At 40.8% G+C, this 14,297-nt stretch overlaps 1 protein-coding gene across 5 annotated transcripts in view; it reads right to left on the bottom strand.

Moving 5' to 3' along the window:
• LOC135488046 (SAM and SH3 domain-containing protein 1-like) overlaps positions 1-14,297 on the bottom strand; it is a 101,966-nt gene that overhangs the window by 26,096 nt on the left and 61,573 nt on the right. For all 5 annotated transcript variants that reach the window (XM_064772427.1, XM_064772430.1, XM_064772431.1 and 2 more), the window contains one exon: positions 12,806-12,846. In XM_064772427.1, coding sequence (XP_064628497.1) covers positions 12,806-12,846 — 41 coding nt within the window. The remainder of the gene's footprint in view (positions 1-12,805; positions 12,847-14,297) is intronic.

Here is a 14,297-nt window from a genome sequence, read left to right as displayed (position 1 = left end):
CTTTCATCGTTTAAGTTTGTTCTACTTGTTGTGGTAAACAAAATGGAATCACATGTTATTACGATGAATTCCTTTTATCGAGAATGACCAAGAATTTACTTTTAATGGCCTTGATGAAATGTGATCAGCTATCAGGGAATCAAACTCTTGGGGCGGTTGTTGCATGTCACACCCAACGCCACGTTAACTTAGGAACACGCACGTCACTTTTCTTTCAATAATCCAATTTACATTCTGAATCCCGCTAACAAACTGTTGCTTTTGGAAAAATTGAATTATGGGAAAATTTCATTCGACGACATCTGTATAGATGAGTCAGTCTGCCGTCATTAGTTCCATACCCCAAGTTATCGCAATTATCATTGCGACTTCTGCCCTTCAGATAGTGCAGTGGGAGGATACGTCAATGTTTCTTTGCTGGGGGCGAGTGGGAACCAAGCTGTCAAGACCAATACTGCGCACATTTGTCGATTGCTGCAAATGCAGCTTTTTTGCTGTAAAAATTTTGAGATTTTTACTCCTGTCTTAGAAAAAAGTGAAATACGTTCAAGGGATGATCTTTTCATTTGAAGTATCTCAACGTCTCTGGAACCTGGCGTTGTTGAGACCACTGGGACAAGAGGTCATTGTTACATCAAGTGCATGTGCATGTCATACAGCGGTAGTGCAGTGGAGGAGAGTCGGCCTCATGATCAGGAGGTCGTGGGTTCGACTCCCGACCGAGTCACTGCTTAGTTCCCCTACTGGTCGAGTTCAAGTGAGCACCTTCTGGTTGCTCATTGAAACCCCAGATTGATTTCTGTGGAGACCGGGGTAATAATATGATATCCCAAAGCACTTTGATCGAGAACTATAGTCTCACGGAATTGCGCTATATAAAAGACTCATTATTATTATTATTATTATACTAAATCTGCACTGAATTTGCCAACATTACATGTAGAATGTATCAACTTTCTCAAATCTCTGTAAAAACCAACTGGGCATGATCCCAATCCTCCAAGGTTAAGTCTAGGCTATAATGGTCCTGACTCCAGCCTATCAGATATTTGTTTGCGATATTAGTTACAAAGCTGTTCATGAAGCTGCCATCTTTCATCGCAATCAGGATAAGCAGCTTACCACGAAGACGAGACGATGATGCCATATCTATCTAAGTCAGCAGACTCACGAGATGACAACCATCATCTCATATCAGTTGAGGTTCCAATGGGTTAAGCAAGGCCCATGAATGATCGATGAGGAGGGAGATAAACACAAAACAAGAATCACAAAAACAGCCAACACCCATGAATAAAACCTGTCATTCATTCAAGCAAGCTTTCCCTTCCAAATCAGAGATATGTTTTATAAACCACTGATTTCTTCCTGCTATCAAATCGTATTCATAGCTTATAAATAATGCAGCTAATCTCAGGACCACGCCGCGGATCATCAGATTAATGCCGGTCACGACACCAGCGCAAACACCAATTTCGTTAAAAGGATATTCAACTTGTTGCTGGGCAACAATTTGTGGGAATGGACATGATGAATCTGCAAACTCTGGTGCAATATTCGAAAGAACTCTGTGAAAAAGAGTAAAGAGAAAAGTTTGGAACGTTTTTTAAACAGTTGGACAAGAGGTGATGAAAGAAAGATTGTTGCTCTTTTAAAATTTTGTTGAAAAGTGATGGCCCATCCCAGGGCAGTTTGTAGAATCTGAAAATAGAAGGTCGCCTTGATGCTTTTTACTGTCAGTAATAGTCAATTTCCCCAAATTTATGGTCAGTTTCAAAGCTTTTCTCCAAATAAGGGGTGGCACATGGCCCAAGGAGCACTCCCTGGATCCACCATTGCAATCCCAGCATTCCCCCAAAACACCATTTCCCCTCCATGAAGATCAGATGATTTACTGAACTGAAAGTGTACATCATAGGAGATGTCAACAATGTAGTGATGTAAACAGTAATGTATATGATTCGAACAACATCTCCACATGACAGGAGTCAATAATCAGCCATTATGCACAAGATCGCAACAAGTCAAGATCTGACAGCCCTCAAATATCATGTGACACCATCTGTGTGGATCCCGCGATCTTCATGTCAGTGGGTATGCATAAAACATGACTCGGAGCTAGTCAACTAGACGGAATAAAACGATGAGTTGCGGCATCCCGTTCTCATTCTGAGAGGCTGCCTGTCACCTCCAGGGATTCCTCCTGAGATGTAACTCCATTCATGCATAAGGGACCGCAGTCTATGCACGGGGTGTGCCAGGGTCAGGGCGGTGTTCCAGATCATGGTCATGAGCAGCAACGGCCGCAGACTGTATCAAGAAGAACTTTCTCCACCTTGGTATTATATCTATATGTTATGATCTAAGGGCACAGCAGCTATCGGTATCTGAAGCAATATCTAACGTCAACGATATCATTTCTGGATTGTAGTACAAAAGCAACAAAACACCAGTGTATTAGACTATGTCTGACCTAACTTGAAACTGGTTATTAATCTCAGACTGCAACTTCCACGATCAGCTCTCAACTGACGTTGCTTTCAGAAAGTAGGGATTTTGGACCTGGTGATTGGGGCTGAATCCACCAAAAGAGAATCAAAGACCTCGCTGAGCTGGGTTTTTTTTACACAAGTGGAGACAAAATATTTCAAGGTTTTTATCTTATTTCAGATATTCCCACTTTTCTTTCATGTCACACACTCAACATCTTTCATTTCTTTGAAAGTAGTTTAACCATCACTTTTTCAGTTTTTGAACTATTTAATCACGCAGATATGGAACGTATCACAAGATGTTAATAAGGTTCATTGAAAACAGAGAAATAGCAAGTTTGCTGAGTCAAAGTCGGATGCAAAAAGAAATAATGATGAATGCAACAGAATTCTAAACGAGACGGTTCTTTTCTCTTCATGAGTCATCCCGAGGTTTGTCGCAGGTTCACGAAATATTTGAAGTCATCATGAGGTTGTTAAAATGGTTTGTCATGATCAGAATGTGGCGAGACGGTTCATTCTCACTACTTTCACGTTTCTGTTTGTGAAATATTTCAGATACAGATATTATCTTTCAAAATACTGCAATACGTATAGTGCAGCTAGTACTTCAAAAATACCATGAAATATTTTAGTTATACAGCCAGTAGCTTCCAAAATACCACCAATTATATCAGGGACAGTCAACATCCTCCGAAACTCCTGTTCTAAAGTTGATGTAACCTGCTTAACTTCTTTTCCCAATAGAGGAAGCATGAATCCGTGGTAAAGTCACATCGCTGCCAATACCGTGTCATGCGAGACTTTTTTCAGAACAATTGACAAATCAGCGAACGGAATCCAATTGCCTCTCCATTGATTGGGTGAAAAAGTCAAGATCTGCGACGTTCAGAAGACGCCTGATGAATGCGACTGTTGGACCACTGATTCGTGCGTGGTGTAGAATACCTAAGTAATGAGCAACACATCTAAAAGAATCTATCAAGAGGGAAGAACCACAGTTGGAGATTTTCTTCCCTTGGATCCTGATTGTGCATTTCAATGTGATGTAAGCGACGGTCGGACAAAAAAACTTCTGACCATCAAACAGCATGGCAGAAGTCGTTTCGGCTTAGAAATGTTTTGGTTCGGAATAGCCCAGTGTTTTGTGATAAACAAATCAATTGGACAAATATTACGATGATCCACAGAGAGTAATACCAAAAGCATCAGTGTCAAGAATCTCCAAAATTGAAGTCGGTCTACTGACCAATACAACAATACTGAATAAAGGTGAAGGAAAGTATCACCTTTTCATTTTCAAACCCAATCAATGGTTTGTTTTTCTTGTTTGCTCTCGGCAATTTAAGGTCAGCAACGCCAAACTCACCAAAGTGGACTTATTACATTAGCCAAACTTGGTGGAGGATATAACTTTGCCAATTTCACTAATGATGCCCAAACCTAGTCCGCTGAATTAGATTATCCATTCAGGGAGCGGTCGCAACACAACAAGAATAAATTGGCAAGAAGTATGACTTCTTGTTGTTCTTCTTATCAATATGTTTGTTTCTGAGAGTTACTTTATTTAGGGGGACATATTTAGTGTCAAAATAAGTTTAAAATGATGATGAAAACAGCTATACCATACAGTGAGATGTGGGATCAGCCTTCACCTAGAAACAGAAGACAGAATATTTTCAGGGGACATCATTACACTAGATATCTGATGGTGAAGAAACTACCTTGGTGGGTACGGGAAATTGTTGGAACACCTTAAGTCATGATATCGGTTGAAAATCATTAAGCCGCACTCTCCGGCAAAGACGGCTAATTCCCTCAATCAATAAGGATGATTTCTTTTATCCAAGTTTATTCCTGGGCACATGCGAGCACTCCTCAGTGTCTTAAAGGGTCTCATTGGTAATACTGTTAGCGAGGGCACCTAAGACTATCAGAGATCTGTCCTGGTTACTTCCCGTCTTGAGCGAGATTAGTTGAATCTTAAGTGGCAGAAGTAAAGGGCTCGTTGGGATTGACATTGATGATGGGATGTGACTAGAATGGTGAATAAGTCGTTGTTTGCACAAGGTGGAAAACGCCAAACATCAGAGTATATTTTTTTACAAGTAACAACAGGCTTTGAATCCTAGCGAGATACTTCAAACCCACCAGCTTTTGGCAAGAAACCTAAAGTGTTCAGATGGATCCTGATTGGTTCTCGATCTACTCACTCGATGGCTGGACAAAATGAGTAGATCAATCATGCCTGCCATTTTGAAAAATGTGCATACATTTACGCATCATTTTTATTGCAGGCAAAAAGGGAAACACGCACAGCTGGCTGGCTAAGAGAATTTCAAAATGGCGAACAAGACCAATCCACTCACTTCACCTTCCATCTAGTGAGTAGATTGGGTACTTATCTAACATGTGTCTCTAGAGCTTCAACCGATACAGCACCAAAGAGTTCCTTCATCACTTTTTATGCGAACAGGTATTGACATTCAAACACCGAAGTTAATCATAGTTCAACATAATCTGATTGCTTTGCACGACAATTATAATAAAATCTACCAAGGAAATAATACACGTAGTCAAGAATAAGGAAGTGGTTGTCACTCCTCAGGCGAAATGGTCGCCGTTACCTAGGTGAGAGCACGAAAACATCGCCATGTTGTCCGGGTATACAGGTTATTGTAATTAAATCAATCAATCACTGGTGGAATGTCTAATGAATATTTTCTAATCGTGTTGATGGTTTCTTGATAGAGCGTTATGAACCTAGAGGAGGAGACGCGAGTCCAGTTGTTTTGATAAGCTGGGTTCTGATTATTATGAAACATGGTCCTCTCCTTCTTTTTCTTTCAGTGTTTGTCCATTACTATAGTGCCTTCCAAGACTAAGGTTTCATCCGCGTACACTAAGGAAATCATCACAGTCAACATCATCAACCCGACCGAATGATATAAATGTCCCACAATAGTTATTGCTCAGCCATGCCAGGCACTTACGTTAGAGGCAAACATCCAAACCAACCAGCAAATCAAAACTGTCTCATAAGATTTCAACTCGAATGAACTGAAAAGTACAGACACTACCACAGATTATTCCAACAGTCACAGATACAGAGCAGACACCATTTCCAAACAACTCTAAACAAGACTGCAGACTGGCCATCAGCATCCCTAAACTGAAGAATTCTCCAGAGTAATGCAAGTATCTGCCAGCCGACTTTATTCTGGCAGAATAGGCACCCCATATGTAAATTTTAAACTAATGGCTTATTTGTAATACCATTAGTATTCATAGGAACTGGGCAATTAACCTACACAGTCTCTCTCTGTTGCTTCTGAGGGCTTCCTCCTGAATATCACGCCGCATATATTTCCCATTTGCCAGTTACAGTAGCACCCCTGAGACGGAAGACAGAGCAGCCCAATATGGCAGATCTAGAGATTTTACCGTTTATCATTCTCGACACGTAGTTGGAGAAAATTGAATCAACACTTTCCTCGGAGCGCAGGAAACGTGAGCAGTGTAATGTAGTTGGAAAGAACGCATCACTCCTGTTGAAGGGAATCGAGGAAGAGTAAAGGAACAGGGCAGACGCATGAAACATTATTCAATTCTGAAATCTAATTTGATGTTCTGCTGACTAATGCCTGCTGTTGCAGAAAAATATCCTATTTCAGAACTTGCAAATTCATTCTATTATAATCCTTTCATTCTATACTGATCTTAAAATGAATGTAAGTGGCTGTAAATTCTGTTTAACTATCATTTTGCATGCAAAAATAATGACTTTTTTTCTGAAGTTTTTCTGAAGTACTACATGTCATCACTATCATCAACACTTCAGTCTGCAAGGACATCCAACCATAAAATACTGCTTCCATCTGACATATAACTGGCATGGCTAGCCGGGAAAGACTTGAAAGCCAGCGCCAACATCATTCCTGACCAAATATGGCCATTGCACACTCATACTTCGATACTTTAGATCACAACATATCTTAAGTTTCAAATACTGCCTTCACAGGTCATAAAATCAGGCAAACATGTAGCTAACAGAGTTATAGCAGACTTGACAGTCACCAACATCATTTCTGACTCATCCGGTCAACATGCTATATCACTCTGGGACAACATGTTTGAAAATGATTAAATTCTCAATCGGAACACTTCTCCTTGCACACAGCGAGTTAATTCATAGATTTAATTAATAAATGGAATAGCAATTCATCAATCAATGTATTTAGAATAACGTTGACGCGATCACACTGCCGCCAGGGAGGCGCATCGGAGGTGGATGGCAGAATCGATTCTGGGGTATCACAGGATCAAAGTTGAGGAAACCGCTTCGGGATTTGGTCATAGTGAACATGGCTATGTTCCTACGGGAATTCAAACCAATGAAATTTGGATGATATTCCATCTGTCTGGGAAAGATTTGAATAGGTTTGTGAGTCTGAATTAAGTCAACGTCCTTTGAATAATATTGATGGCATAAAGTTGTCTAAGCATTCCATGTTGGTAATCTGCAGGCACTGATAAAATCACAGTTTCAAAATTCACCGTCCCCTTGTTTGAATCTAGCCACTGTTGCAAAATAGAACATTTGAGTCAAGATGGAAGTGACAGAAAAGATCAAGTTGACTCTTGGCTCTGTCTGTGAACACCCAGGCTGGAGGTTGGTGATGCCAAGAAAGTCCCCAGATACTGGAGAATACTTGATGGTACTATTCTACAAATACATACTAACAGCAAGTTTACCTTGGTTCTCCAACATAGGTTTTCATGAAGCCAAATCTGGGAATATCTGAGTCAAAATGTCAACATTATAGATTGGTCATTGAGCAGCGGTTGATCAGTTTCTATGAACACCTAGGCTGAAGAGTTTAGTAAATATTTGCCTGGCAGTGCTGAGGAGGTGACCGGGGATTTGAGAAACACAGCCAAGTATTACAAGAATGGTAGTCGCTGATGATGATACTGGGTCCAGAGAGAGTGGTGAGTGAGAGTGTGGATATTGGTCAATTGGTCAATAAAGTTAACTGCTTGTGGTGGGAGGGGGGTCGAGAGGGGACAGTACTAAAAGTTGTGCTCGAATATCTGATTTTGGACCAGTAGATATTGATGAGATATAGATGATGCAACTTTGAATATTTCTCTGAATTTTAATTACTGATACATCCAAACATGATCTGCCAATTTTGTACACAGCAATTTAATCATCATCAGAAACTGCATGCGGAACCACCAAGTGATGATGTGAAATGATGAGAGGAAAAATGACTGTCAAGTGGTCTGAATGGAACCATAATCAGAATTACCCGATACCTTTTGCAGATACTCCTATCACAGATACTCCAGAAAGGCCACATCATTCCAAAGTGCAAAAGTTTTGGACAGTATATGAAGACAGATAAGTTTGGGTAGGAAGGCTATTGTGAGGAACTCAAACATCAGTGATGCTCTGATCATTACACAGCGACCTCAGCAACCGATCTCACTCAATCATGCTCAATTCCGTAGGCAACTCTGCTACTTGTCGGGTAAGATCGACAAGGACCCATTCAAGGAAAAGTCATCAGTCACCCCAGAACATGACAGGACCTAACGATAGCAGGAGAGGACAAGGTGCCTCTCATCAGCAGTACATTAGAGGCAGTCCATTAGAGGCAGTACGTTAGAGGCAGTACATTAGAGACAGTACATTAGAGGCAGTACGTTAGAGACAGTACATTGGAGGCAGTACATTAGAGGCAGTATTCATTTGCCTTTCACAGTTGGCATCTGTTCATGTCATGCTTCCCACGAACTGTGATAGCAGGTGGCTCAGAAAAACCTGAAGTTAACTTTTACCAAAAGAGTACGGAAAGTCAACAGATCACAGCCCGAAAGAAGAAGTCTTAATTCCAAATGATGCTGTCTGTTTTAGCAAGAATAGATAAAGAGAAGTCTTTATTTACTCTCAGCAATGAGAGCTGAGCCATCCAAGTGTCATCAGGAGTCTGCCATAATGAAGTATTCTGGTCACGTTGCCGATTCCTCGGTCTGCTAACCAACTGTCTGAACCATTAGAATATCACAGGGACGGATCAATAACATGGAAGGCCCAGGCTGGCCAATGGATACACCGTATGTGGAACTAGAAGATGGAATAAAACATGAAACATAAAGGGTTGGAAGGTGTTTTGTAGATTATGCCAGATACGTATTGCATTCTAACTCATTATTTTCACAAAATGGGCCAAAATTAAATTGTTAGTATGAATGAGCCATGTCCAAGTCAACTGCATGGAGGCTGCTTCCAATAAGCTCAGAATCAGACTTTTTCTTTGACATCGTCAACAACAACAACCTTCATAAACAAGTCTCAAGGACATAACCTTGACCAAGCTCATGGACATCTTCACTGAAGGGGTTAGTTGCATATAAATTAGCAGAGCTCATGTCAGGTCAGTCTTGAAAAGTATAAATCTTTTCCATGAACATATTATGACCTGTAGTAGATGACCTTCAGAAAGCCACATGACATGTGTCAAGGACCATTGGACTGGCCTGCCCTCAAGGACATCTTATTAAAGGGGTTCTGTTGCATATTGAAGAGAAGAGGCATTGAGGTCAGCCATGAGAGGAAGACATTTATTCATACATGAATACATTAGGACCTCAGGTTAGCCACTGCAAACAGATTTTATCAAAAGGTCCTTAGGCCTGTCCGAAAGGTATGCTACATTGTATTAATTAGTATTAATTAATTAATCACCAAAATGACAATTATCATTGTTGTACCACAATGACCTCTGGTCAGTCTCAAGGACAACCTCAATCAGCAGATCCGCAAAATGCCAATGTACAATTTGGGGGGCAAGAATATCATCCCCCACATAGATCTCAGTGACCTGATGATCGTGACACTCCCTCTTTGATAAATTATAGAGAAGACCGGGTGCCTTCCTGATTGGTTAATGCAAGTTTTATAGCGATGCCCGCCGAGGAATGTGACATGAATCTAAACGCTCAGCAACAAACAGCCGGGGCTTCTGACTACTCAGCCGGAATAGGAAATGTGGAGATGAGGGAGATTTTTCCGTTTTGAGGATGCGAGTTGAATATGGTTCCGTTGATCATTTTCCTATAAAAAGAAAGATGAGGTGGCTAGGATTAAGTGGGGGTAAAGAAAAGGATTCCGTGAGTGGAATCAGGTGAAGTAGTTGGACGCCTGAATTTTTAGCCAATGTGGAAATGGGCTGAGGGATGCTATCTTGACCATTTACATAAGGCTTGCAGCTCAATTTTCTGTCTGAAGACTCAAACCATGTCTTGCGTGGAAAAGGATCAGAAGATGTCATGGGGGTAACGGAGTGTTTCAAAAATTACAGCTCTGCATTTGGTAATTCAAGTCGCCGAACACCACATTTCTCTCAGGTGGTAGACTGATATCTGCATGTAAAAGTCCTTGAACAGTGCTTATTCCCGCAAGGTTCGGCTTGATAAATTAGTTAGATGGATCTAAACCGAAAAGCCTGAAGCCATAGTCATGATTTAATGATGCCGTTGATTTAAGTTCATTTGTTGCTGTACTTTAGTGGCTATAGTTGCTGTGCTTCAGTGGCTATAGCTGCTGTGCTTCAGTGGCTATAGCTGCTGTGCTTCAGTGGCCATAGTTGCTGTGCTTCAGTGGCTATAGTTTCTGTGCTTCAGTGGCTATAGTTGCTGTGCTTCAGTGGCTATAGTTTCTGTGCTTCAGTGGCTATAGTTGCTGTGCTTCAGTGGCCATAGTTGCTGTGCTTCAGTGGCTACAGCTGCTGTGCTTCAGTGGCTATATATGGCTGCTGTGCTTCAGTGGCTATAGTTACTGTGCCTCCAAGTGCTATCCCTGTACAGCAGGAGGTGGTTACAGATTGCAATAGCTAAAATTTTGTGGTTTTTGTCACGTTAAACACAGAAGTACCCTTTTACCATTTTTCTACAGTGGCAATGGCCATTTGGCGTTATCCTTCTCAGCAGCAGGGAGCCGAGATGAAAACACTTTTATGAAAATGTACCTTTTGGATTTGATTTCCATTATAAAGTTCTGTAAATTGTTTTACCAATGATATTGATATGACTTGCCAATGATATCTGATCAGTACCAGTGTACCTGTATTATTTACGACATGAAAATATGACAGATCTATAAAGTAATGGCCAGTAAATCTTTGTTATCAGGCAGTAACTGCCGTGATGTACTTAAAATATAAATATAACGATGTTATTATTTTGTATCGATCGCATTTCTGAGAATTTTAGATACTATATTGTACTTGTCATAAGTAACATGCTATTACTATCTGGGAATGCTCATATTTTACCATCAACCAAGCCAAATGCTTCATGGCAGCCAGAATTCGTTTGAAACATGCCACCATAGACTGCTTTAGACTTTGAGAGATTTCAGGGGGTTATCATATTTCCACAGTACCCTGCAGGATAATGTTCCCTCAGGTTCTCTGAGAACTTCTGGTCCTAGATTAATCTCTGAAGGACCTTTTTTCCTTTTACATCTTGCCATTTCTTTGCTCTACCCCATACACCAGGCAACCTTATCAAACTGGCAAAATTAAAAGTTGCAAGAGATTTTACCGCTGACGCAAAGTGCAGGTGCTTCATTCCACATAATATTCCTTGAGGGCTTTTCTCAAAATGCTCTAATCAAACTGACGAAAAGAAATCTCCAGCTTGAGGTGATTCTTCAAACACCAGACCAAGGGGCTGTCACAGGTAAAGCTCTTTAGCCGCCTATCCAACAAAGCAGCCAATAAGACAATAATTAATTGTGTCACCAAGAGCTAATGCTAGTATTTGTCCATGATTTATTTCTGAAATGACTGTAGGTCTGTTGGCAATGACGGCAATAAATCGTGGCCCAGTCTTATAGAGGACATCAGGACTAGAACCACAATGAGCACCTTCATTTGACGGAAGGGAAACGGTATATAGTCAGTCAGGTTTGGAGAAATAGACAGTGGGGAATGGGAAAAAATGCCGAACTAACGACAAACTTTGCATAAAAAGAAACTTAAAAAGCGATTATAAAGGGCACAGTGACAAAAAGTGCTTCAAATCGAAAGAGACATCACATAAACCACATGGCCCTCCCTAACAAAATGATAAGGTGAAGGCCATGGCCCACAACTCATAAGACGGGAGGTAATGACCAAAATGAGTTATGGCACAGTAGAACACTCTCCCGCCTGTTGCATTAAACATGAGCTGCAGCCAAATAGATTGAGCATACTGCCTCTCGAGATCAGTTAGACGAAATTGTATTTCCTTTTGGCGGTCTTAGGGGTGGAATGGATCACTGCCGATACATTTCTCCAATTCTTACCAATCTTTCGGTAAGAAGGGTTAACAGCAGTGCTCCACGACCAAAACCCCACACCCTCCATAACTAATAGCAAGAATTGATAATCAATTGATGATTCCGCATGCAGAATCTGATGATGATTAAATAGCAGTGTGCAGAATTGGAAGATCACGCCAGGACGTATCAGTGAGACGGGCGATATCTCTGATCCCGTTATAAGTTATCTTATTCCCAATTGGAAGCAACATGTGGCTGCTTATGGTCAATCTGATTTCCTCGCATGGGAGCTCTATTGATTCTAAGACGGAACCTAATCATGAAATGCAGCTACCGAGAACCCTAGAGATTTGGGGGACCTGCCAGCACGGGGGACAGAATTCGATAAAAAATGCATGAGTATTGGCTTTTCTTTGGACAGCGAGCTCCGATTTTAGCACTGGTTCCAGCAGAATGAAAGCCCGACATTTTCAAAATTTGGTGCTTGCCCACCTGCCACTTGAGAAAGTACTAATTTCAACACTGATCGAAAACACAGAAAGAGTTTTTATGACAAGTTTCTTTTTTCTTTTCCATGTCATCTTAGAAATCACTATCGCCTTATACATTTCACCAAAAAGCAATGACCTGCCCCCCTCCACACTACACACTACACACTACACCTAACACAACATCTTAACTAACTCCACCACAAAATTAATTTTGAACAGGAGCACTTCCCGCTGAAAGAAGAAATCGGGCAAAAGTGTGTAAACCTGGAGAAATTGATCATTTTGTTTTGAGGAGACAACTTGTTGATTTGCTGCGGATGCTTATTAGGTTTTTGTAAGAGGTTATGGATTGAGAAGGCGACATGATTTGAAATGGTTGCCGCTGCATGATGCTTCAGAGTCGAGGATTTGTTCATGTTTTTATCAAGGATAGCCCATGATATGTGAAAGTGAGCAATTCTGATTGAGAAATTTGGTTTACTTACCTTCGATGAAAAGGTGACCCATCCAGTCCACTTAGAGATGGCTGGAAAGAGATAAAATATAACGGGTCCTGAAATATTAGATGAGTGCTGCATATCAACTTGAACAACATTAGTTCTGAAGACAACAAGATTTTTGATGAAATGTAGGAGAAAACTGGAGTCCCCGGACAACCTGCCCTGGAGTATCAATGTGGTCGAGAAGTCGTCGTGTGGACTGCAAATCCGCCAATAGGAACGCATTATAAAGGACCCTAAGAGTGTCCTTATACCAGAAGATGTTAATTTAGAGGATCAACTTGAAGTATGGTGCCCCACTCATCTTTTCTTTAACATGGTTTAATTCAGCAGTTTTCAATATCTTGAGAAACAGTGACTCAATGTGCAGGGGTCTTTTACCCACTGACAGGGTTAAGTTTAAATGTACAGGGTTTTTATACCGCAACATCTCAATCTTTTCAAAATATGAAATATTAGGTTAATAAAATCTCATTCCGTATATCGGAGTCGCAATATATTGAGCCACTTCTAACTTGAATTGAAATTGATTGGACTAGAGTGCAATTTATTCGATACCACATTCTGACAACTGTCAATTTCCGTTTCCTACTTGAGTCTGGCAGTTTTTCACCTGAGCTCACAGCTAGACACAATTTCGACTATATCTGGCTAAACCAAATTATTTGTGAGACAAGGGGAAATCAAAATGTGGTTTTAAGATTGCTTTTAACTCATTTGAGATTTAGACTGGTTCCAGGTCCCTATTTACTGTAAACCGCTTTATCAAGACTGCTCTTGTCGCTGACCATTACCGGAGAAATATCAATATTTTTATCATGTTGCCACTGCAAAGCAGAATGTTGCACTTTGATATGTAGTTTTTTGCTTTTCAACCAGGTGTCTCTAGTATTTGCCTAGCATAAATCCTTTGGATGAAATGTCAATGGTTTATATACTTCTTTGTCAGAAAAATCTCACCAGAAACAGTCACAACTTATTTTAAGGTGAGCTCAAAACATGGATAATCAACCTTGAACTTTAAGTGGATGGCTTAATATTGGCTTCACCATCACGGCGCACGTTGCAATCACAGAATCGTTCTAATTGATCTGCGTAAGCCGTTCAGAAGCCGACGGAAATTGATCCGAACTGTCATGAAAGCGAGAGGAATAACAAGAGTACACAACAGCTTGCTAACGGCTAGCTAGCCGTGAAGTATGATGCTAAGCCTCTCATAAGAGTTCAACAAATCCATCTCCACTTGAAATTCACCATCGAGACTCCGGCAGACACCCATCCAAACACGGAATGAGCATCAGGAAGAGTTGTAACAAGCTCACAACCGAGAAGATGACTCGTGCCTGTAACCTAGCTAGCTCACTCACTCCAGCAATTCTGACAGCATCTTACATGTATGATAGGGCGTGACTCAAAAAAAGGTGATTTGTGCACGCTTAGTATGGTATGCAAATTTGACAAGACTTCTGGTGCAATA

The sequence above is a fragment of the Lineus longissimus genome, chromosome 5, assembly GCF_910592395.1.
Source record: "Lineus longissimus chromosome 5, tnLinLong1.2, whole genome shotgun sequence".
NCBI classification, from domain to species: domain Eukaryota; kingdom Metazoa; phylum Nemertea; class Pilidiophora; order Heteronemertea; family Lineidae; genus Lineus; species Lineus longissimus.
Note: the sequence above shows the minus strand (reverse complement) of the source record. Positions and strands in the feature narration are given on the sequence as shown.